The 24,835-nt window shown below is 47.0% G+C and overlaps 1 protein-coding gene across 2 annotated transcripts in view; it reads left to right on the top strand.

The window, feature by feature from the left end:
• Nucleotides 1-24,835, top strand: part of enpp2 (ectonucleotide pyrophosphatase/phosphodiesterase 2) — a 297,302-nt gene that overhangs the window by 74,690 nt on the left and 197,777 nt on the right. For both annotated transcript variants that reach the window (XM_061673612.1, XM_061673611.1), the window contains exons 5-7: nt 10,036-10,096; nt 10,250-10,347; nt 10,488-10,567. In XM_061673612.1, coding sequence (XP_061529596.1) covers nt 10,036-10,096; nt 10,250-10,347; nt 10,488-10,567 — 239 coding nt within the window. The remainder of the gene's footprint in view (nt 1-10,035; nt 10,097-10,249; nt 10,348-10,487; nt 10,568-24,835) is intronic.

Genomic DNA, 24,835 nt, shown 5'->3' with positions numbered 1-24,835 from the left:
GCTTTTGATGTCATCATCAAAATTCGCCACGTACATGCCTTCTGTGAAACATCACTTTTTTTTTTTAATACATGGCATGATCAAAGTCTTAGGCTTAAATGACAACATTTCAGGTGGATGTCAACATGCTTGAGTGCAGTACATTAAAATGTAGATGATGACATTTTTGTCACCACTAGGTGGTACTATATGTATAACAAAAACAGCAAGAACTTTTGATGTGTGTGCCAAGTTTGCCAGTAGGTTGCGCTATGACTGTGAGTAAATAATTGTTTGTAGATGTCTTCTGGAATGGACGCTTATCTAATGTGTGCCTTTTTGAAAACATATGAGCATCTGTGGTCCAGTTAAAACAGCTGTCATTGTCGTGATGAAACTTAAGTTGTCTGTGTTGCAACAGCATTACATGGAATAAAAAGGTTTTAATATTTTGTTAATCATCAACATCTTTAGATGAGATACCCAAGTTTGAAGTAAATCGGATAAAATCTTTAGGAGGAGAGTACGTTAAAACATGATGGCTGTAAAAGGCGAAAAAAATGGGTCAAAGTTAAAAGTAAATTAAAAATGGTGGACATCCTGTCGGGTTTAGGGTATGGCTCCAAGAGACTTATGTGGGTCTTGGGCTGTTACATGTGCTTTCCAGTCTTTGTAGACCTATGTGAAACGCACAGCCAGGGCTTGCTTTGTTGAAATTTTGTAGGTGGCATTTTGTAGGCAACTGTTTTCTGAGTTTGCATGCATATTTAGACCCTCAAAACAGCGTTGGTTTCTTGGCGGACAATGCGGCGAACAGCACGTTGCCACAGCTACAGCATTTGTCAAAACCTCACAAACCTTGTGTCGTAACATGATGAAGGCCTTAACAGTCTTCTGTACAAATATTAGGTGGATCGGATTAACCTGCTAGCAGGAGAACAACAAAGTATAAAACGACATTTTCTTGTGCTAACAGGTGGTGCTATTTGTACGAACCTTTTTCCATAGATGCCTTAACACTAGAAAACCCAGGGTTTTCTTACTCCTGCTACCGTGTCAAAAGGCTGTGTGGTTTAAAATTAACAATTCAACGGCCTACAATTAGCCACCCTCCTTTTGTAATGCAAGACTTTGGCCCACAATGAATTCAGCACGCAGGTCAAACACACAAACAAGGGCATGCCACCGTCTCGGCACGAGATTTTTGTAGCCTAAATGCATTGGGTATTTTTATTCTGCATCACTTTATCCACATGCTGCACAGAAATATCAGCAAGAAATGAAAAAAAACCTCGACCTCTTACTAAAAAGAGAGGGGGAAATAATTTTCTGTTGTGATCACAAAAGGGGAAATATTTTGCCTATTGAGCACACGATGGTGTGATAAAATATTGCACACTAGTTCTAAACCTCTACCTCTCTCTGGTTACATTACAACCAGAGGTGAGTAGAGTAGCCAAATAATGCACTCAAGTAAGGGATTGCTACTTGACAATAATGTGACTCAAGAAAAGTAAAAAGTAGTCCTCCAAACAAAAAATTACTTGAGTAAGAATAAAAAGAACACAGTGAAAAAACTACTCAAGTACTGAGTAAATGGTGAGTAACTTCTGATAAAGTTAAAAGGTATGCAGTGTTAAAACTACTTTGATAAGTACAAGTGATCCAAAATGCTACTTGAGTACATGTAACGGAGTAAATGTAACGTGTTACTACCCAGCTCTGATTACAACACACTGATTTATTCAGGTAACGGCAAAGCAACATCAGTTCCCTTTCATTAATTGAGTAGAGAGGAGAGACTAATTGCCTCATTTACAGAACAATGGTGACAAGATGGCGCTGTTCACACCTGAGTTAGGATATTAGTTCAAAAGTAATGCAGCAACTTGGCTGCTCTTTAGGCATGGAAGGTAGTGAAGCCAAATGGCTTGGCTGTAGATCAGTGGGACCACCCACTGATCTACTTTTTTTTTTTTTCTAAAAAGCATGATTGATGTCTTCATGCGCTTAAAAAGAATAATTCTTACAATTACAATAAGTCCCTTGCAGCGGTATCTGCTTGGGTCCTAATAATAATAATCCATCCATCCATTTTCCGTACCGCTTATCCTCACTCGGGTCGCGGGCGTGCTGGAGCCTCTCACAGCTACCTAATAATAATAATAATGATAATAATAATTTCTTAGATTACAATAGAGAGTATGCACTGACGTCACATTCCCACCGGAATAAGCCTCCTCACTGAGGATGCTTGAATATGTAAATCCCATTTAAATCAACCCTGCACCTGAGATGCCGATCTCTGCATGATCAGGAAAAAAAGGAAAATGAGCAAGGTAATGAAGAAAAATATTTTTTCTGAATGTGAAGTTGCTCAATGAAGTGCAGGTGCGCACCGCCAAAGTGTTGCACTTTGTGTTGCAGTGTGTTTTATTTTCTGCAAGCTGTTTTCTTCATTTAAATTGGGGAAGATGAGCGATCAATCAGAGCAAAGCTCATTTACATATCGCATAATACCGAGAAATCCGAACATCTCAAATGTCAGGCTGAAAACACCAACTGGAGCAGCTTTAAAAGGACATTTTAGGCATTTCCAAAATTATTTTGCAAATCCCCCCCCTCCTTGAGCAGTCACCTTGTCGTGGTGGAGGGGTTTGTGTGTCCCAGTGATCCTAGGAGCTGGGGCTTTATGCCCCTGGCAGGGTCACCCATGACAAACAGGTCCTAGGTGAGGGACCAGACAAAGCACGGCTCAAAGACCCCTAATGATGATGACAAACAATGGACTTCGTTTTCCCTTGCCCGGACGCGGGTCACCGGGGCCCCCCACTGGAGCCATGCCTGGTGGTGGGGCACGAAGGCGAGCACCTGGTGGCCGGGCCTGCACCCATGGGGCCCGGCCGGGCACAGCCCGAAAGGGTAACGTGGGTCCCCCTTCCCATGGGCTCACCACCTGTGGGAGGGGCGGCCACCGCCCAGCTCTCTTCAACTCTGGAGTTGCCCACGGTGAGAGGCGCCGAGCAGGTGTGGGTATACTTATTGCCCCCCGGCTCGGCGCCTGTACGTTGGGGTTCACCCCGGTGGACGAGAGGGTAGCCTCCCTCCGCCTTCGGGTGGGGGGACGGGTCCTGACTGTTGTTTGTGCCTATGCACCAAACAGCAGTTCAGAGTACCCACCCTTTTTGGAGTCCTTGGAGGGGGTGCTGGAGAGCGCTCCCGCTGGGGATTCCATTGTTCTGTTGGGGGACTTCAATGCTCACGTGGGCAATGACAGTGAGACCTGGAAGGGCGTGATTGGGAGGAACGGCCCCCCCGATCAGAACCCGAGCGGTGTCCTGTTATTGGACTTCTGTGCTCGTCACGGATTGTCCATAACGAACACCATGTTCAAGCATAAGGGTGTCCACACGTGCACTTGGCACCAGGACACCCTAGGTCGCAGTTTAATGATCGACTTTGTGGTCGTGTCATCGGACTTGCGGCCGCATGTCTTGGACACTCGGGTGAAGAGAGGGGCGGAGCTGTCAACTGATCACCACCTGGTGGTGAGTTGGCTCCGATGGTGGGGGAAGATACCGGTCCGACGTGGCAGGCCCAAACGTATTGTGAGGGTCTGCTGGGAACGTCTGGCAGAATCCCCTGTCAGAAGAAGTTTCAACTCCCACCTCCGACAGACCTTTGCTCATGTTCCGGGGGAGGGTGGGGACATCGAGTCCGAGTGGACCATGTTCCATGCCTCCATTGCTGAGGCGGCCGACCGGAGCTGTGGCCGTAAGGTGGTCGGTCTGTCGTGGCGGCAATCCCCGAACCCGTTGGTGGACACGAACGGTGAGGGATGCCGTCAAGCTGAAGAAGGAGTCCTATTGGGCCTTTTTGGCCTGTGGGACTCCTGAGGCAGCTGATGGGTACCGGCTGGCCAAGCGGAATGCAGCTCTGGTGGTCGCTAAAGCCAAAACCCGGGTATGGGAGGAGTTCGGTGAGGCAATGGAGAAAGACTTCCGGATGGCTTCGAGGAAATTCTGGTCCACCATCCGACGTCTCAGGAGAGGAAAGCAGTGCACCACCAACACTGTGTATAGTGGGGATGGGGCGCTGCTGACCTCGACTCGGGACGTTGTGAGTCGGTGGAGAGAATACTTCGAAGACCTCCTCAATTCCACCGACACGCCTTCCCATGAGGAAGCAGTGTGTGGGTTCTCTGAGGCGGGCTCTCTTATCTCTGGGTTTGAGGTCACCGAGGTAGTTAAAAAGCTCCTCGGTGGCAGGGCCCCGGGGGTGGATGAGATTCGCCCGGAGTTCCTAAAGGCTCTGGATGTTGTGGGGCTGTCCTGGTTGACACGCCTCTGCAACATCGCATGGACATCGGGGACAGTGCCTCTGGATTGGCAGACTGGGGTGGTGGTCCCCCTTTTTAAGAAGGGGGACCGGAGGGTGTGTTCCAACTACAGGGGGATCACACTGCTCAGCCTCCCTGGTAAGGTCTATTCAGGGGTGCTGGAGAGGAGGGTCCGTCAGGAAGTCGAATCTCAGATTCAGGAGGAGCAGTGTGGTTTTCGTCCTGGCCGTGGAACAGTGGACCAGCTCTACACCCTCGGCAGGGTCCTCGAGGGTGCATGGGAGTTCCCCCAACCAGTCTACATGTGTTTTGTGGACTTGGAGAAGGCGTTCGACCGTGTCCCTCGGGGAGTCCTGTGGAGGGTGCTTCAGGAGTATGGGGTACCGAACCCCCTGATACGGGTTGTTCGGTCCCTGTACGACCGGAGTCAGAGTTTGGTCCGCATATCCGGCAGTAGTGTCGGACTCGTTCCCGGTGAGGGTTGGACTCCGCCAAGGCTGCCCTTTGTCGCCGATTCTGTTCATAACTTTTATGGACAGAATTTCTAGGCGCAGCCAAGGCGTAGAGGGGGTCCGGTTTGGTGGCCTCAGTATTGCATCTCTGCTTTTTGCTGATGATGTGGTTCTGTTGGCTTCATCAAACCGTGACCTCCAACTCTCACTGGAGCAGTTCGCAGCCGAGTGTGAAGCGGCTGGGATGAGAATCAGGACCTCCAAATCTGAGACCATGGTCCTCAGTCGGAAAAGGGTGGCATGCCCTCTCCAGGTCGGGGATGAGATCCTGCCCCAAGTGGAGGAGTTCAAGTATCTTGGGGTCTTGTTCACAAGTGAGGGAAGAATGGAACGGGAGATCGACAGACGGATCGGTGCGGCGTCTGCAGTGATGCGGACTTTGTATCGGTCCGTTGTGGTAAAGAAGGAGCTAAGCCGAAAGGCGAAGCTCTCAATTTACCGGTCGATCTTCGTTCCTACCCTCACCTATGGTCATGAGCTGTGGGTCGTGACCGAAAGAACGAGATCCCAGATACAAGCGGCCGAAATTAGTTTCCTCCGCAGGGTGTCCGGGCTCTCCCTTAGAGATAGGGTAAGAAGCTCGGTCATCCGGGAGGATCTCAGAGTAGAGCCGCTGTTCCTCCGCATTGAGAGGAGCCAGATGAGGTGGCTGGGGCATCTGATTCGGATGCCTCCCGGACGCCTCCCTGGTGAGGTGTTCCGGGCACGTCCCACCGGGAGGAGACCCCGGGGACGACCCAGGACACGCTGGAGAGACTACGTCCTTCGGCTGGCCTGGGAACGCCTCGGGATCCCTCCGGAAGAGCTGGATGAAGTGGCTGGGGAGAGGGAAGTCTGGGCGTCCCTGCTAAAGCTACTGCCCCCGCGATCCGACCCGGATAAGCGGTAGAAAATGGATGGATGGATGGATTTTGCAAACCCAATAAAAAGACATCAAATATGATAAAAATTAAATTAAACAAACTGATGCAAGGCAACCATCTCTTTACAAATTAGACAAACACAATTGCCTGAAAATTCAGCAGAGAAGAATTGCAATTCCCACAACTCCTGGAAGCAGCCGCCCCAACTGTCAACTTTTCTCTTTTTCTTTGCAGTCAACATGGGAAAAATGAATGAAAGGGTTTCCAGCATGACTGCAGAGCCAGATACATTAGAATGGGGCTTTTTTCGTGTGGTGAAAGGAGGAATCGCACCTTTTAAGTTTTATGATTTATTTATCTAGTCTGACAGAACCACCAAGTCATAAATAACACATTTTAGGACTCAAGGTGCTTAGCTGGCTCAGTGTTAGCGTCTGCTCCATGCTCCTTGTGAGCATTTTTATTTGGTATTTGTGTGTTTGACTGTAGAAGGAGTGAGTTAAACTATGACCTCTATGAAAGGCAAAAAATAGGTCAACGTGAAAGTTAATAAAAACCAAACAGGTGGACTTCCGGTTGGATTTAGAGTAAGGCTCCAATAGACTTTTTTGGAGGTGTTTGGCTGTTACACATGCCTCCCAATTTTGGTAGACCTCGGTGAAACGTATAGCCAGGGCTGCTTCTTTGAAAATGTGTAGGGGTCGCTACTGAACCATCTTTTAAACCTGTAATATATTGAAAGGTTTGCCAGATTTGATATGTGTGCAGTTTCCTGAGTTTGCATGCATGTTTAGACCCTAAAAACAGTGGTGGTTTCTTGGCAAACAGAGCAGCAAACGGAAGGTCGCCACGGCAACAGCGTTTGTTGAATACTCACAAACTTTGCATTCTGTCAACATGAAGGTCTTCTGACCAAATATCAAGTAGATCACATTAACCTGCTAGCAGGAGAACAACAAAGTATGAAATGTCATTCACCAATGTCAATCATCAAGTGTGCAAAACGTAAAACAGTAAGACCATCTGGAGTGAAGTTACAACAGCTTTTGATGTTACGGCAAATGATCAAAATTCACCGCACAGCCACGGTAACACCTTCTACCAAAACGTCACATTTTTTTTTTTTTTTTTTACAAAGCATGATCAATGCTTGAGGCTTAACTGACAAAATTTTAGGTGGATCTGCTCAGTGTGCTTTGTGCAATACAATACATTTTCGTACAGCGTAGGCGACACGTAGTGCGGGGGCCATTGTTTTATAAATTTGTAGGGGGCGATACAGAGCTATTTTATAGTAATCATGTAAAACAACTTTAAAATAGAATTTTTTTTGCCATGCCCGATATGCATGAAAACTTTCATTCGAATCAAGGAATGTTTTGGCCCTCAAAAATGCGATCATTCACGGAGATTAATAATTAGATATGCAAGCAGCAATTTAGCGCCCTCGCACCCCTGGCCACGTTGGGGTACTGGCACATTGGGATACTGGCACATTACAGATTCATTGAATACAAATGCGCACCACACTTTTCAGATTTATATTTGCATAAAACCGTGTATCGTTTTTAGGCTTTACATGATCAGGATTTTTGAGCCCGATCAGCGAGTTTAAAAAACGATAACGGATCACCGATCTGATCACAAGATGGTGAAATGTGTCTGTTTAATGACTTGTTCATTTAATGTAAATACTTGTGTACTTAATTGCTCCAAAAATGTACAATTAATGTATCTTTGTTCCTCTATTTATGCCAGTGAGGCATAGTGACAGATGAATGGTCTTCGTTTAGATGGCAGGAAGTACATACAGTAATTAATGTATCCACTTTTTGTGACAGTTTTGTTTGTTGGTGTGCCGTGAGATTTTTCAATTGTAAAATATGTGCCTTGGCTCAATAAAGTTTGGAAATCACTGCTCCAGTCAGATCATGTATTCTAAATCAGTCATGTCAAACCAACATTACAACATGACAGAAATAATGGGTGCTAACTTACTGTAATTAAATTACTTTATTGTAATTAAATTACTACACACACACCAAAACTTTGGAGCATGATTCGACAGAACACCTGCATGTTCGCTTACAACCGTTAGTGCTAGCAATAGCTTGCTAGGCTACATAACGTTTTGTTGCCTGCTTGTGAGCCGTATCATATTTAAAGTACATGATCATACCTCAAGCAAGCCTTAAACGAACGTCCTCTCCCGAGCACCGGTTACCACCAACACACGTTTTGCCCATTTTGTTCTTATAATCACACGGCGCGATCCATTACTGTTGTCGTCGCCATGGTAATGAGTGTATCCGGTTGCGTTTGAGTTGACAAGATGAAGCCCAGTGATCGTAAAAAACGGGATGCGGTGGAATCAGAATACAAGATTTTATTGCAGTAGTCTGAAATAGTGCAGTTGTGAAAGACCAAATTTGTCTTGTAGTCTGATCCGGGCATTACACGGCTGACATGTTTTTTTTTAAATAACTTTATCGGTGGTCAGATATTTACAGTACTACGTCAAAAAACATGCGACAAGGCTAAAAATAAACTACCGTATTTTCACGACCAATTGAAAGTAAATGAAAAATGGCGGACTTTCTGATGAGTTTAGGGTATGGCTACAAGTGACTGGGGCTGTTACATATGCCTCCCAATTTCGGTAGAGCTAACTGAAATGTACAGCCGGGGCTGCGTTTGTTTGTCGGGGGCGCTACTGAGCCATTTTTTAAAAAGTGCACAACAAAACTGTAAAATATTAAAATGTTTTCCAGGCTTTGTGTGTGTGTAAAGTTTTATGAGTTTGCATCCATGTTGAGAACCTCAAAACAGTGTTGATTTCTTGGCGAACAGCACATTGCCTTGGCAACAACTTTTGTCGAAAACTTTGTATTGTGACATCATGAAAGCCTTAACAGGCTTCTGAGCAAATATTCGGTAGCTCGGATTAACCTACTAGCAGGAGAACAACAACGTATGAAACGTAATTTCCTTGTTCCAGTCAGTAATGCTATTAGTAAGATTCTAAATTTTTCCATAGATATCTTTTAGTGCGGAAGGTCCTCAAGTGTGTGAAATTTAGAAAAGATAAGACCATCTGGACCATCTGGAGTGAAGTTACAACAGCTTTTCATGTTATGGAAAATGTTATGGAAAAATAATACAAATTTGCCATGCTGCCTCGGCCTTCTGCCGAAACATATTTTTTTCCCCTTACAAATCAGAATCAATGCAGTACATTAAAATGTGGAGAAAGACATTTGTCGATGATACTAGGTGGCGCTATACTTATAACAAAATATTCTCATACAGATGTCTTCAGGGCGTGGCTATTTTGAAACATGAACTTTGGGCTTTTTTGGAGCATGTGCAGGGGAGTTATTAAGCATTTCCTGTGGAAAAATTATCAAAAAAGGGCCAACATCCATCCATTTTCTGAGCCGCTTCTCCTCACTAGGGTCGCGGGCGTGCTGGAGCATATCCCAGCTGTCATCGGGCAGGAGGGGGGGTACACCCTGAACTGGTTGCCAGCCAATCGCAGGGCACATAGAAACAAACAACCATTCGCACTCACAGTCATGCCTACGGGTAATTTAGAGTCTCCAATTAATGCATGTTTTTGGGATGTGGGAGCAAACCGGAGTGCCCGGAGAAAACCCACGCAGGCCTCGGGGAGAACATGCAAACTCCACACAGGTGGGGCCAGGGATTGAACCCGGGTCCTCAGAACTGTGAGGCTGACGCTCTAACTAGTCGGCCACCGTGCCGCAAGGGCCAACATCGTATTTTCAAAACAATCATAGCTCACTTCCTGTTAATTTTAGGATATGGTTTCTGCTGACTTTTTTGTCAGGCGCTAATGTATTTTAGATTTGTAGGGGCGTGACGGAGCCATTTTTAGTGATCGCATCTAACAACTTTAGCATATATATTTTTTCAAAAAGGCCCGATGTGCGTGCAAACTTTGATTCGAATCGGGACATGTTTAGGCCCTCAAAAATGCGATTGATTGAAAGAATAATAATAAGAAAAGCTGACAATAGGACCCTTGCAGCGGTTGCTGCTCGGGCCCTAATAATAATCATGAAAAAGAATAATCCCTACGATTCCAATAATTCCTACGAGTACAATAGGATCCTTGCAGCGGTCCGAATGATAGTTCTTACGATTACAATAGGACTCTTTCAGCGCTCTTTGCTTTTTAGAATATACATTTACCCATTCACCAAATTTACTAAAATTGTACTGCTTGCCACATATTGCTCAATTGGAGTGTATTAGTCTATATGACAAAACATAATTCTTCATCTTTTGTGTCTGTCTTTTGATTGTTTTTTTTCTTCAGGAGATAGTTCATGGCTCCAGGATGAATGCGACGATATGAAGACCGTTGAATGCCCTGCAGGGTATGTTCTTTTAAGCGCCTCACGAAAAAAAAAAAAAAGTCTCATTCAGTTACATTATATTAACTATATATACATAAGTTTTTATGGTAAATGTGGTTTTCTTGAACGTTATGTCCATATGGCATCTAATAAATGTTTTTACTGTGCTCGTAGATTTGTGCGCTCACCACTCATAATTCTTTCAGTGGATGGTTTCCGAGCTTCTTACATGAAGAGAGGGAATACTGTCATACCTAACATTGAGAAGCTGAGTAAGGCAAGGGTGGGGTGCATTCTTTGGATCACTTTGGTCCAGAAAAAGACAAAAAAAAAAAAATCATATTTTTCTGTCAATCACGATTGATATCCTGTGAATTATTTATTATTATTATTATTGCTCTTCCTTTCCCAGGAACATGTGGAACCCATGCACCATTTATGCGACCTATGTACCCTACCAAAACCTTCCCCAACCTCTACTCACTGGCTACGGTATATGTCATTTATTTAAAGTCCACTTTGACACAACCTCTTGTTATATAACGCTGGCAATAACCCCCAACGTCCACAGGAACATTGCTAATCCTGATTGACCAGGGTACATCTGGAGAGGCCAAGGCTGTCAACCACACATCACCACATAATAATAATACTCCTTTCAACTGCTATTTCAATGCAGGAACGCAGGGGGTTGAAGTCAGTGACGTGTGGTGAGGTTTAGTTGATTTTCCGACGCAACAACAGTGCACTTTAGAGTTCAAAATGCACGGCAAAAAATGTGTCAAGAATAAGCAGCACCAGAAAAAAATAATACCCAAAAAATGATTCAGGTATCGCTGCACCCGATAAATATAATTTAAAAACTGTACTTTTGAGTTGAGGCAAATATTGGTGTCAATAAACTTCCACGTTAAAAAAGGCATGAAAATTTATCTTTTGTGTATCGAAAATATATCATATTGTACTGTGACACTATACTATTGAACTGAACCGAACAAATACATTTTGTGTATTGTTGCACCGCTAATATATGTATATCAGCATGGGCAGTCAATGACTTGTTAGCACTTCTGCCTCACAGTTTTGAGGACCCGGGTTCAAATCCAGCCTCGCCTGTGTGGAGTTTGCATGTTCTCCCCGTATTTGATCACCCCGTCCAGGGCAGGGAAGCCACCCGAGGCCTCCTCATGCTTACTCTGGGTTCTAGTTCCGTAGCTTCATACTCGGTAGAATTTAGGATACTTGCGGGTGAGATGACGTGGCGTTAAGGGGTATTTTTCTAAACAGGCTTTCAGAGCTCCCTCGAAGAGCTTATCTCCTTATCCATTCGTTTGGACGACTATGTGCAAGAGCACGAGAGAAGGGGCTAAGAGCACGTAAAATTACATGCTCCATGAGCATTGCGTCTTGCCCGCTTTCTGAACCTCAGATCGCCTTCTCGTCACCCCCCATTGCACCAGATGAACCATGCACCCACAAAGAACTACAACACTTCCTGGGATTCGCCAACTTCTATCGCCGCTTCATCCGCAATTACAGTGAAGTCGCAACGCCTCTTACCAGCCTCACCTCCACCAACTAAGAGCACAGGTGGAGACAGACTTGAGTAGTCACAGATGGAAAGTTGGATGAATCTTCAGAGATTGCAGAAGTTTGAGTTGAACTTACGTGGGATTGATGATTTTAGTGATGCGGAACGGACCAATAAAGCCTGGAGTGAGTTTGCGGGATTCAGTCTGGAGTGGGAGGTCCCGGGAGGAAACCAATCGGTCTGACCCACCTTGTACTCAGGCGTAGGGGAACAACGAAGTTCCGCGAGGCGTTTGTTCTTCTCCGCGGCCGCCCTGACGTGCTTCCATACGGACTGGACCCTTTTAAGGTGATCCTTTACCGGGGGAACTGCCACCGCATGCTCCTGTTCTTTGAATAACGGAGGTTGGAAACCGTAACCGTAACAAGGAGGTTGGAAACCGTAACCGGGCATATTCAATCCATGGAAGGAATGAGCTCCAGGAGGTGGGTTTGCGTGCTGCAATGCAGCGAAGAGCTGACTCCAGAGACTCATTCGCCCGCTCCGTCTGGCTGTTGGTCTGTGAGTGTTACCCGGAAGGCAAGCTGGCTGCTGCGCCCACTGCTGTACAGAACTCCTTCCAAACAAAGGAGGAGAACTGAGGACCTCAGTCTGGGACGATGACCGTGGAGTTTGAAAACATGAAGAACAAGGAGGTTAGCAGTTTCAAAAGCAGAGGGAAGCTTGGGAAGGGGAATGTAATGGACATACTGAGAAAATCGATTGATAAAAGTGGAAATGATAGTGTTACCTTCAGAAGGGGTTAGGCCGCTAACAAAGTCCAAAGTGATGTGGGACCCAGGGCGGCTCGGGATGGGTAAGGGGCGCAGCAGACCAACTGGGGGCAGGTGTGATGCCTTCCCTTGGGCACAGAAAGAGACAAATTCCCGGGTGTCTTTGAGCTGGCTGAGTCCACCAGAAATGTTGGATGAAAATGGATGGTGTGCGTGATACCGGGATGACAGGTGAGCTTGGAGTTATGGGCCCAGGACGACAGAGCGTGCGGAATCATGTACGAACAGTTAGTTTGGAGGTCCGGTACGGGGATCCGGGTGTGTCTTTTGAGCCTCTTTTACCAAGTGTTCGATTTTCCAGGTGGCCGCTCCAACAAAGCACGAGGAAGGGAGGATGGTTTCTTGTTCTGCAGGGCTGGAGGAGGGTGAGACAGGGCGTCAGGTTTGCCGTTGTCGGATCCAGGTCGGAGGGAGAGGCTAAAATTAAATCTGCTCAAGAAAAGGGCCCAGCGAGCTTGTCTGGGGTTAAGGCATTTGGCGGAACGGAGGTAAGCAAGGGTCTTGTGATCAGTCCAGATAACAAACAGTACTTCAGTCACCTCCAGCCAGTGCCTCCAATTCCTCCAATGCCCAGATGATGGCTAACATTTCTTGGTTGACACCGTTGTAGTTCCATTCCGCAGAGGATAGATGACGGGAAAAGAAGGCACAGGAGTGAAGTTTTTGGGAAGAGGGGTCCCGCTGCGAGAGAACGACCCCCGCCCCAGTGTCTGAGGCGTACACCTCTACAACGAACTGGAGGGAGGGGTCTGGGTGACGTAGGATGGGAGCACTGGTGAAAAGTGTTTTCAGCTGGTCGAAGGCTTGGGATGCGGCTGGGGTCCATTGGAACGGAGAGCTGGTGGAGGTGAGACTGGTGAGAGGAATTGCGGATGAAGCGGCAGTTGAAATTGGCGAATCGGTGGAAACGTAGTTCTTTGCGAGTGGTGGGAGTGTGCCAGTTAATGACTGCTGGGATTTTGGCAGGGTCTGGTTGCAATTGTCCTTTGGCAATGATGTAGCCTAGAAAGTGTACGCAGGAGATGTGAAATTTGCATTTTTCGGGTTTGACATACAGGCGGTTTTCAAGGACTTGGCATACATGACTGGGGTGTTCTTGGGGGGGGGAAGAAAATGAGGATGTCGTCCAAGCAAACAAAAACAAACTGGTCTCACATATCAAGGAGAACATCATTGATGAAGGATTGGAAGACTGCGGGGGCGTTGGTTAATCCGAACGGCGGTATTCGAGGTGTCCGAGAGGGGTATTGAAAGCAGCTTTCCATTAATTCCCCTCTCAGATACGGATGAGGTGGGTCCAATTCCAATTTGGTGACTACCTGGGCGTCACAGAGGGGTTCAAAAGAGGGTTCGATGAGGGGTATTGGTGATTTATTCTTCACGGTGATGTCATTGAGTCCACGGTAGTCTATGCAGGGTACAGTGGTATCTTTCTTCTCTACAAAGAACTCCTCGTAACTTCCTCATCTCCTACTGGAGATGAGGAAGTTACGAAGGTCGAATGAGTCCGGAAGGCAGAGAGTCATGGATATAGCCCTCCTGTCCGTTTTTTTCTCAGGGCGGGCAAGGTTAAAGAGAAAGCTGGAGGGAAGAAGGGCAGTCGTGAGGCAGGGTGGCCAGGTCTTTGCTGAAAACAAGGGAGAGATGATGATATTCCTCAGGTATCCGGGTGAGGTCAACAGGTGTGGCAGATGGTTGTGGTTTACAGGAGGGCGGAGAGCAGGCAATGTGAATGGCAGTTAGGGCTTCATCCAGTGATTGATAACTGCATCCAGTCTATGGCGGGGCTATGTTTTTTGAGCCAGGTAATTCCATGGACAAGTGGTGTCTCAGTGGAATGGATGACAAAAAAAAGGGATGTTCTCAGGATGATTACCGGAAATAAGCAGCGTGAATGGAACTGTTTGGTGGGTGGGGACAGGGGAAATAACTCACCCATCCAGGGCTGTGACTTTTTTGGGAAACGGGAGTGGTTGGAGAGGCTGTTGGATGTGCCAATCCTTCATGAATGAAGTTATCGTCAGCTCAGGAATCAATGAGGGCAGCTATGGGTGTATTGTGAGCAGGACCAAGAATGAAAGCAGGAACAATTATACGGGAAGAAGAGTTTAAGAAGTTTAGTACTTTGGCTCATCATGACCAGAGAGCACCGTGGTGAGCCTGGTCTTTTGGGCGTAAGGGGCATGATTGCAATGAAGTGCAATAAAAAATAATAAATACACAGTCGCTGGGTGACGCAACGCTGACGCTCCTGAGGGTCTAGTCATGTATTACCTAACTGCATGGGCTCATCTGATGCAGTGGGGGGGTGACGAAGGGGCAGTCGGAGGTGTAGAAGGCATGTGAGATGCTGACTGTGCCATGCCCACGGTGCAAGTGATCTTGCGCACTCTACCCCCCCTCTCTCTGTGTGAGAGTGAAATAAGATCCTCGAGAGAGAAGGGCTCATCTCTCGTCGCGAGCTCGTTCTTCAGCTGCTCAGACCATTCAAAAAGATTGCCCTAAGCGCGGCATCTTCCCACACGCATTCATCTGCAAGAATTATCAATTCTCAAGAAGTTCAGTGGGGTCTCTGCCCTGAACGGGGTGATCAAAAACCTTCTTGAGTTCGGCAGAAAAATAATCAAATGACTGGAGTCCCGGGGTGGAGTTGTGCCATAACACGGTTGCATTTAGCTGCTTTGCCGCAGAAAAGGTTAGTGACAAATGCGACCTTAGATTGTTAAGTGGGATAACTTCGCGGCTGTAGGTTGAAAACTAGGTAGCAATTAAGGAGGAATTGGCTCCAACCTCCACATCCCCAGCGTAGGGCTCAGACGGAGGGACATGAGTTTCTTTGTACGGGGTGGCTCAGAGGCTGCGGGCTCGGAAGGATTGCTTACAGGGTGATGATCAGATTGCATTTTCGTGGTAAGGCGGGAGACTTGTTGTGTGAGGGAATGTAAGGATGCCATGATCGCTTGCAGAGCCTTGTCCTGTCTTCCTATGCGGGCGGCTTGGAGGGTGAGTGCAAGTTGTAGCACCTCCGGGGTTGCCACGCTGGCCAGAGTATCCTGTTACGATTTGATATTAACCCAGGAGCAAGCAGAGGCTGAAAGGATTGTGGTGAAAGGTTTATTGAAGCGGATATTTAGGATGAATCCTTGGGGTGTATTGGCAGGTCGTTGAGGCGGGGAACATGCAGCAGGCGGTGGCGTGAGCAGGTGGATGGCGCGGCAGCGCGGCGTAGGAGGTCAGCACGGCAGGGAACACGCAGGGAGCACTGAGGAGAAGGAAGAGCATGGGGGTCACCAGGGAATCTAGACTTTCGTATCCTATGTGCAAGTGGAGAGCCGTTGTACCGCAGGAGAAACGCTAATACTCTGGCGAGGAGTTCCGTGATCTGGCAGGCTTTAATGCAGGTGGTAATGAAGGCTGATTGGTGATAGGTGCGAGGCCGAGGAGCTGCTGATTACTCCGAAGAGAGAGAGGGGAAGGGAGAGAGAGAGAGAGAGAGAGAGAGAGAGAGAGAGAGAGAGAGAGAGAGAGAGAGAGTGAGAGAGAGAGAGGGCGAGAGAGGCGAAAGGATCCACCCGAGCTCCAACAGAGATACTGCAGGCCAAGCTCATGACAGCAGATTTCCAGAACACGGTCTGTGCTTTGTCCTATCCTCATCATTTCTGTCCAATAGGAGCAACGAATGTCACACACGTGGCTTTGTTTACAAATTGTAGTTGACTTGCAAAATGTACAATATGAATGTGAACTGCACTAAACTAAAAAAATAAAGCCCGCTTTTGATCCAGACCAAAGGACTTTCCTGGTGTGAAAACATTCTTTGACGGGACAGTCAGAGATGGGATTCAAACTGTCAACCCTTTAATCCCTGAACCACAGCCACCCTTTCATCCGTCTTTCAGCACAGCAATGCTCTTGTGGCACATTACACACACCGGTTTAATAGTTTAATTTAATTTAGTAGTTTATTTTAAAAAATATGGTACTTCTCAGTCCATTCCGTCTGTAATTGCCGGTTTTCAACAAACACTTTGTCTTTTTCAGGCTTGAGAGAGACAGTTTGAAGCCTGTCTTGTTTCACGAAATTTATAGTGAATAGTCTATTCTTGTTTGGTGGATTTCTTTATGTTTGGATTTGGTGTGGGCCAATAGATTTCTTTGTGCAAATGCATGAGCAGCTAGTCCACTTGGACAAAAGTGTCATGCGTTTTTGTATCATTGTTTTGTTGTTTTTTTTTTAAAAAAATTATTGATCAACATAAACACATACACACGTTACTACACGTTATATCAAATTTAAATCTGAAAGTCTGGCGCGTCGTATCAAATTTCAAACGGGCCGCTATTTAAATGAACCTGATTTATTATTTTAGATACCGTTCGAGAAAACTACAATTAGATATATTGTAGCATCTGAGAAGGTTGACGCTGGAATTCCCAGCAGGCCAAGCGGCATTGCGTACGTAAATAGTTGCTAAAAATTACTTATTTATGTTAAATATTGCCGAGTAGTAAACTATATGTGTTCATTCACCCTATTTATTATTGTTCACGAACTGCCGGTTTATTTATTCAAGCACCGTGAATGTCGTGTTTTGGTTAATGACAAGCCTTGTTGTTCCTCACATATGCAAGTTAGTGGCCAGAGTCTGCTACTGCTCTTTGAAGTACATCTCGTCTCCATGACAGTGGCTCTTTCTCAGCGATACGATTCACCACGCCACAATGGTTGTTAGTTCACTAACAAGCTGATTTTATGTATTTTTTGCCCAAGAAATGAAACTGGCAGTCATTTCCAATAATATCAATCCAATTTTGAGTAACTGGTAAATAATAATTGCCATTTTCATTTCCAAAATAGACATGCCCCAATTGTCTTGGTGTGACATCAGTGGCAGAAGTGGAGACCAAATTCACTGCATAGCCGGTGTGGACAAATTAATGTACTATATTATACACAGAATACTATAAAGTTGCAGTATTTAGTCATATTTAATATATTATTGCTGTTGGGCGGAAAGCCTTCACTTCCAAAAAGACAACTTTTCCGGGTAAAAAAAAGAAAAAAGAAAAAGATAACTTACTTGAGTTTCCAAACACCGCTTTCTTCAAGTTGGTCTTATACCTTAAATTGCTGTAATAGGTTGTTGCATTCTCAAAACTCACCTGTGTGGTTAAGCTATTAGATGATTTACTCATTTTTATTTCACTAATTACACTTATTTATTAATTTACCCATTTATTCATTCCTTAATTTAATTATTATGTAGTTATTTATTTCTATTGTATTTTATTGTATATCTCATTGTTCTTTTTATCCTGTTCTGTTGTTTTTCAGTCTTTTAAAGTTCTACTCCAGTGTCTCCTCATTGGAGCCTCCATGCCGGGATGTGTGTTTGGTCTGCTTGCAGGGATGTCATCCTGCAGCCTCCCAGGGCTGGGAGGGGTGGGGATCTCTGCACAATGTGGAGAGTCTCAGCTAGTCTACCCCAGTTGTAGTGGTTTTTGTGGTGGGATCCGCTGTGGTTCAAGTCAAGTCAAATTTATTTGTATAGTCCTTAATCGCAAAAGAGTCTCGAAGGGCTTCACAGACCAACAGTTGGCAATGATTGACGGCATCCCCTAATCCAACGTTCCCCAACCTTTTTTGCACACCGGTTTACAGTAGGCATTTTTTCCTCACAGACCGGCTGTCAAGGTGTGGCATATATATATATATATATATATATATATATATATATATATATATATATATATGTGTGTGTTTGTGTGTGTGTGTGTGTGTGTGTGTGTGTGGGCCATTCTATCAAATTCATGCAAATTGCTGTGCCACAATAATAAAAAACTATTTAACAAAACAATTGAGAATTCACCCCTCCTTGAGCTGTCACCTTATCGTAGTGGAGGGGTTTGTGTGTCCCAATGATCCTAGGAGCTAAGTTGTCTGGGGCTTTATGCCCCTGGCAGTGTCACCCATGGCAAACAGGTCCTCGGTGAGGGACCAGACAAAGCACAGGCTCAAAGACCCCTTATGAAGAAGACAAATTATGGACACAGGTTTCCCTTGCCCGGACGCGGGTCACCAGGGCCCCCCTCTAGAGCCAGGCCTGGAGTGGGGCTCGAAGGCGAGCGCCTGGTGGCCGGGCCTGCACTCATGGGGCACAGCTCGAAAGGGTAACGTGGGTCCCCCTTCCCATGGGCTCACCACCTGTGGGAGGGGCCATAGGGGTCGGGTGCAATGCGAGCTGGGCGGTGGCTACGATCCCCGGCTACAGAAGCTGACTCTAGGGATGTGGAATGTCACCTCTCTGGCAGGGAAGGAGCCCAAGCTGGTGTGTGAGGTCGAGAAGTTCCGACTCGATATAGTCGGACTCGCCTCCACGCACAGCTTGGGCTCTGGTACCAGTCCTCTCAAGAGGGGTTGGACTCTCTTCCACTCTGGAGTTGCCCACGGTGAGAGGCGCCGAGCAGGTGTGGGTATACTTTTTGCTCCCCGGCACGGCGCCTGTACGTTGGGGTTCACCCCGCTGGACGAGAGGGTAGCCTCCTCTCCGCCTTCGGGTGGGGAGACGGCTCCTGACTGTTGTTTGTGCCTATGCACCAAACACCAGTTCAGAGTACCCACCCTTTTTGGAGTCCTTGGAGGGGGTGCTGGAGAGCGTTCCCGCTGGAGACTCCATCGTTCTGCTGGGGGACTTCAATGCTCACATGGGCAATGACAGTGAGACCTGGAAGGGCGTGATTGGGAGGAACAGCCCCCCCCCCCCCCCCCCCGATCAGAACCCGAGCGGTTTTCTGTTATTGGACTTATGTGCTCGTCACGGATTGTCCATAACGAACACCATGTTCAAGCATAAGGGTGTCCACACGTGCACTTGGCAGCAGGGCACCCTAGGTCGCAGTTCGATGATCGACTTTGTGGTCGTGTCATCGGACTTGCGGCCGCATGTCTTGGACACTCGGGTCAAGAGAGGGGCGGAGCTGTCAACTGATCACCACCTGGTGGTGAATTGGCTCCGATGGTGGGGGAAGATGCCGGTCCAACGTGGCTAGCCCAAATGTATTGTGAGGGTCTGCTGGGAACGTCTGGCGGAATCCCCTGTCAGAAGGAGTTTCAACTCCCACCTCCGACAGAACTTTGTTCATGTTCCGGGAGGGGCGGGCGGGGGGACGACAACATCGAGTCCGAGTGGACCATGTTCCGCGCCTCCATTGCTGAGGTGGCCGACCGGAGCTGTGGCCATAAGGTGGTCGGTGCCTGTCGTGGCGGCAATCCCCGAACCCGTTGGTGGACACCAATGGTGAGGGAATTCAGTGAGGCCATGGAGAAGGATTTCCGAACGGCTTCGAGGAAATTCTGGTCCACCATCCAGCTTCTCAGGAGGGGGAAGCAGTGGACCCTCAACACTGTGTATAGTGAGGATGGGGCACTGCTAACCTCAACACGGGACGTTGTGAGGCGGTGGGGGGAAAACTTCGAAGACCTCAATTCCACCCACACGCCTTTCCATGAGGGAGCAGAGTCTGGCTTCTCTGAGGCGGGCTCTCCTATCTCTGGGGATGAGGTCACCGAGGTGGTTAAAAAACTCCTCGGTGGAAGGGCCCCTGGGGTGGATGAGATTCGCCCGGAGTTCCTCAAGGCTCTGAATGTTGTAGGGCTGTCCACGCCTCTGCAACATCGCGTGGACATCGGGGACAGTTGCCTCTGGATTGGCAGAGTGGGGTGGTGTTCCCCCTTTTTAAGAAGGGGGACCGGAGGGTGTGTTCCAACTACAGGGGGATCACACTCCTCAGTCTCCCTGGTAAGGTCTTTTCAGGGGTGCTGGAGAGGAGGGTCCGTCGGAAAGTTGAATCCCAGATTCAGGAGGAGCAGTGTGGTTTTCGCCCTGGCCGTGGAACAGTGGACCAGCTCTACACCCTCAGTAGGGTCCTCGAGGGCGCATGGGAGTTCGGCCAACTCGTCTACATGTGTTTAGTGGACTTGGAGAAGCCGATCGACCATGTCCCTCGGGGAATCCTGTGAGGCGTGCTTCGGGAGTATGAGGTACCGAACCCCCTGATACGGGCTGTTCGGTGCCTGTACAACCGGTGTCAGAGTTTGGTCCGCATTGCCGGCAGTAAGTCAGACTTGTTTCCGGTGAGGGTTGGACTTCGCCAAGGCTGCCCATAACTTTTACGGACAGAATTTCTAGGCACAGCTGAGGCGTAGAGGGGCGTTTGGTGGCCTCAGTATTGCATCTCTGGTTTTGCAGATGATGTGGTTCTGTTGGCTTCACCAAGCTGTGATCTACAACTCTCACTGCAGCGGTTCACAGCGGCTGGGATGAGAATCAGCACCTCCAAATCTGAGACCTCAGTCGGTGGCGTGCCAGGTCGGGGATGAGATCCTACCCCAAGTGGAGGAGTTCAAATATCTTGGGGTCTTGTTCACGAGTGAGGGAAGAATGGAACATGAGATCGACAGGCAGATAGGTGCAGCGTCTGCACTGATGCAGACTTTGTATCGGTCTGTTGTTTTTTTTATTTTTTGTTTTGTCTGGTTTGGCTGCTTGGTCAAGCAGAATGGAAAATCTGTATCCCTTTTATGCCGAAACAGTTTTACTATGTCACAGTGGAGTTTTCAAGCTTCCGCTGTGGTATTATAATTAAGGTTTATTGAGAATCAGACTTGATCAGTCGAACACAACCAAGTTTCTAGAAGCGAGAAAGAAACAAAGGCAAAAGACAAAGCACTAATTATAAACAGGATGCGAGAAGTAAATCATGACATTATCGACAACAATGAAACGTTAAATATAAGTGTTGCATGGGGCTGTAGTGCTACACCCTGTGAGGGAAGGACAGGACAAGATAGAACAGGACAAGGACAGGAGAAGAAGCAGCATGCAGGACCAGGGTCATGAACCCGGCTGTACAACTGAAGTGTGGTGGCATTAATTATGTAAATTATTTATTTTTACTTATTAATTAAGTGAGGGGATACACAAGCGATTTGCATATTCATGAGTTATTTATTGCAGTAAGTGCATGACCCCACACCCAGTGAAATTTGCAAAGTACTGCAAACAGGAAAGCCCAGTTAACTTTATCGAAAGCTTTCTCTCTTTCTCTCAAGCGACATGATTGTGTTTAGATTTTTATGCGGTGACATGCTTATTAAATTCAACGGACTTCTGACATTATTTGTGGAACTTCTACCTTTAATGAAGCGAGTCATAGTGGATTATCGATGGAAGTACCTTTTCAAGTCTCGCTGCCTGGGCTTTCGAGATAATCTTGATATCTACAATAATCAGTGATAAGGGCCGATAATTCACCGGGAGAGTGGGGTCTTTACCTGCCTTTCGTAATAACTTAATTAAAGCTGTGTTCATATGGCTACTAATTCTTCCTTTATCCTTTATCTTATTGACTGTTCTGAAAAATAGAGGCGCTAGAATTGGCCTGTTTAATGAATTCAACAGGGATTCCGTCCGGACCAGGCGCCGTCTCGGTTGCATATTTTTTAATGCGTTATGTAATTCAGTGATGGATAAAGGAACATCCAGGCTGTCTTTAATTTGTGTATTTAATTGAGGGATGTTTAGATCCTAAATAAAAGTTTAAATTTCTTTTTGATCTGGGTTGTTCGAAGATGCGTATAAGCTGCTATAAAAATTGTATAAAAGTCCCCCCAACAGACAGTTAATTGACAGAGAACGCTTTTGAGACAATGACATTGAGAAAAACAGTCACTGAGCAATAAAGGGTTGCTAGTTATCTGGTAATGCATACATTATTATTATTATTATTATATATATTTTTTTGACAATTGTGCAAAAAGATGCAGAGTCCTCTAGCACTGAGAGCGGTTCGAATGAGTCATATTGCAATAGTCCGGTGCAATGACCATTGTGCAATACGATAGTCTGGGACAATGTTGATTGTGCAAATGTTGCAGATACTCCTCAGTCAGTGTGCAAATGGAGCAGATGCTACTCTGGCATGAGTGGCCAGTATTGGTCAACAACATGTATGCAAATAGTCCAGCATGGTGAGACTACTACAGTGAGTGCACGAGTAATATATAATTGTCCCGACAGAAATGTGACAACAAACTCAAGACAAAAAGACAAAAAATTGCCAGCATGTTGCAATGCAATTGTAGGTAAGGTGTTTAAGAAGTTGATTGCAATAGGGAAGAAACTGTTGGAATGTCTGCTAGTTCTAGTTTGCATTGATTGGTAGCGCCTACCTGAGGGAAGGAGCTGGAAGAGCTGGTGACCGGGATGTGGAGGGTCCACGAGGATTTTGCATGCTCTTGTCTTAGTTCTGGCAGTGTGCAAGTCCTCAAGGGTGGGTAGGGGGGTTCCGACAATCCTCTCAGCAGTTTTTATTGTCCATTGCAGTCGGAGTTTGTCCTTTTTTGTAGCAGCACCAAACCAGACTGTGATGGAAGAACACAGGACTGATTCGATGACCGCTGTGTAGAACTGCCTCAGCAGCGACTGTGGCAGGCCGTGCTTTCTCAGAAGCCGCAGGAAGTACATCCTCTTCTGGGCCTTTTTGAGGATGGAGTTGATGTCGACTTCAGGTCCTGAGAGACTTTAATTCCCAGGAACCTGAAGGTCTCGACGGTTGACACATGGCAGCTGGACAACGTGAGGGGCAGCTGTGGCGAAGGATGCCTCCTAAAGTCCTCGATCATCTCTACAGTCTTGAGCGTGTTCAGCTCCAGGTTGTGTCGGCCGCACCATAGCTCCAGCCGCTCCACTTCTTGTCGATATGCAGACTCGTCACCGTCCTTGATGAGGCCGATGACAGTGGTGTCATCTGCAAACTTCAAGAGTTTGGCAGCCGGGTGCGTTGAGGTGCAGTCGTGTAGAGAGAGAAGAGCAGCGGAGAGAGGACACAACCTTGGGGCGCCGCAGTGCTGATGCTTCGTGTGGATGAGGTGGTCTCCCCCAGCCTCACCTGCTGTGTCCTGTCCATCAGGAAGCTGTAAATCCACTGGCATACTGCAGGTGAGACGCTGGCTGGAGAAGCTTGGAGGAAAGGAGTTCAGGGATGATGGTGTTGAACGCTGAGCTGAAGTCCACGAACAGGATCCTCGCGTAGGTGCCTGCACTGTCGAGGTGTTCTAGGATGAAGTGCAGTCCCATGTTAACTGCATCATCCGCAGACCTGTTCGCTCGGTAGGCAAACTGCAGGGGTTCCACCAGGGGGCCTGTGACGCTCTTGAAGTGGTCCAGCATGAGACATTCAAAGGACTTCATGACCACAGATGTCAAGGCGACAGACCTGTAGTCATTTAGACCCGTGATTGCAGGTTTCTTGGGGACTGGAATGATGGTGGAGCGTTTGAAACAGGATGGTAATTCGCACAGTTCCAGAGCTCTATTGAAGATCTGAGTGAAGACTGGAGCGAGCTTGTCCGCGCAGACTTTGAGGCAGGATGGGGACACATGGTCTGGGCCTGCCGCTTTGTTAATCTTTTGTTGTTTGAAGATGCGTCTCACATCCTGTTCGCAGATGGTTAACGCAGAAGTCGGTGGTGTGATAGTGGTTGGTGGTGCGGCTGGGTGGGTGTGGGGTGTGAAAGTGTCCTTTTTAAATCTGCAGTCGAAAGTATTCAAGTCATTGGCTAGTGTGCTATTGTTCTCAGCTTGGGGGGATCGTCGCTTGTAATTTGTCAGCGATTGGAATGCATGCCAGACTGATTTAGAGTCATTAGTGTTAAACTCTTTTTCCAACTTTCCAGCTGCATAGTTCCTCTTTGCAATGTTGGTTTTTTTCGTCAGCTGGTTTCTAGCTCAATTATACAGCGCCCTGTCCCCGCTTTGATATGCGTTCTCCTTAGCTTGGCGAAGCTGCTTAAGTTTGGCAGTGAAACACGGCTTGTTGTTGTTGAATGTGCAAAATGACTGTTGATACACACACATCTTCACAGAAACTGCTATAGGATGTGACAGTGTCCGTATATTCATGCTCGCTTCCCTCTGTGGCGTCGCCTCCGCCTCCATGTGCCGAAGACCGCGGACGCCACTCCGGTGTGTAACTTGGGGAAAAAAATTAGCGGATTTGCGAAAGTTGGTGAAAGAAAGTCTGGAGTAGCCTCCTTGATGGTTAGCAAGTCTCCCCTTGTGTAAGTGAGTCGTGTAATTCAGTAGGCTGGGGGGTGGTGTCAAGGATGTCCAGTTGAAGGAGATTTGGCAGCTCATCCAACACTGAAGGATCATTTGGATTTAGTCTGTTGAGCAGTCCATTAAAATGTTCTGACCAACATTCCAAGATCTGTTTCTTCTCCTTCAGAAGTGCACCGTCATCTGCAGAGCGCACAGGAGCAAGTGCCTGTGAAGAAGGGCTACTTCATCGTAGAGCTTCTTCCACTTTTGCAGGAATGCTCTGGAACTCAGCCTG

The sequence above is a fragment of the Phycodurus eques genome, chromosome 4, assembly GCF_024500275.1.
Source record: "Phycodurus eques isolate BA_2022a chromosome 4, UOR_Pequ_1.1, whole genome shotgun sequence".
In the NCBI taxonomy this organism is placed as follows: Eukaryota; Metazoa; Chordata; class Actinopteri; order Syngnathiformes; family Syngnathidae; genus Phycodurus; species Phycodurus eques.
Note: the sequence above shows the minus strand (reverse complement) of the source record. Positions and strands in the feature narration are given on the sequence as shown.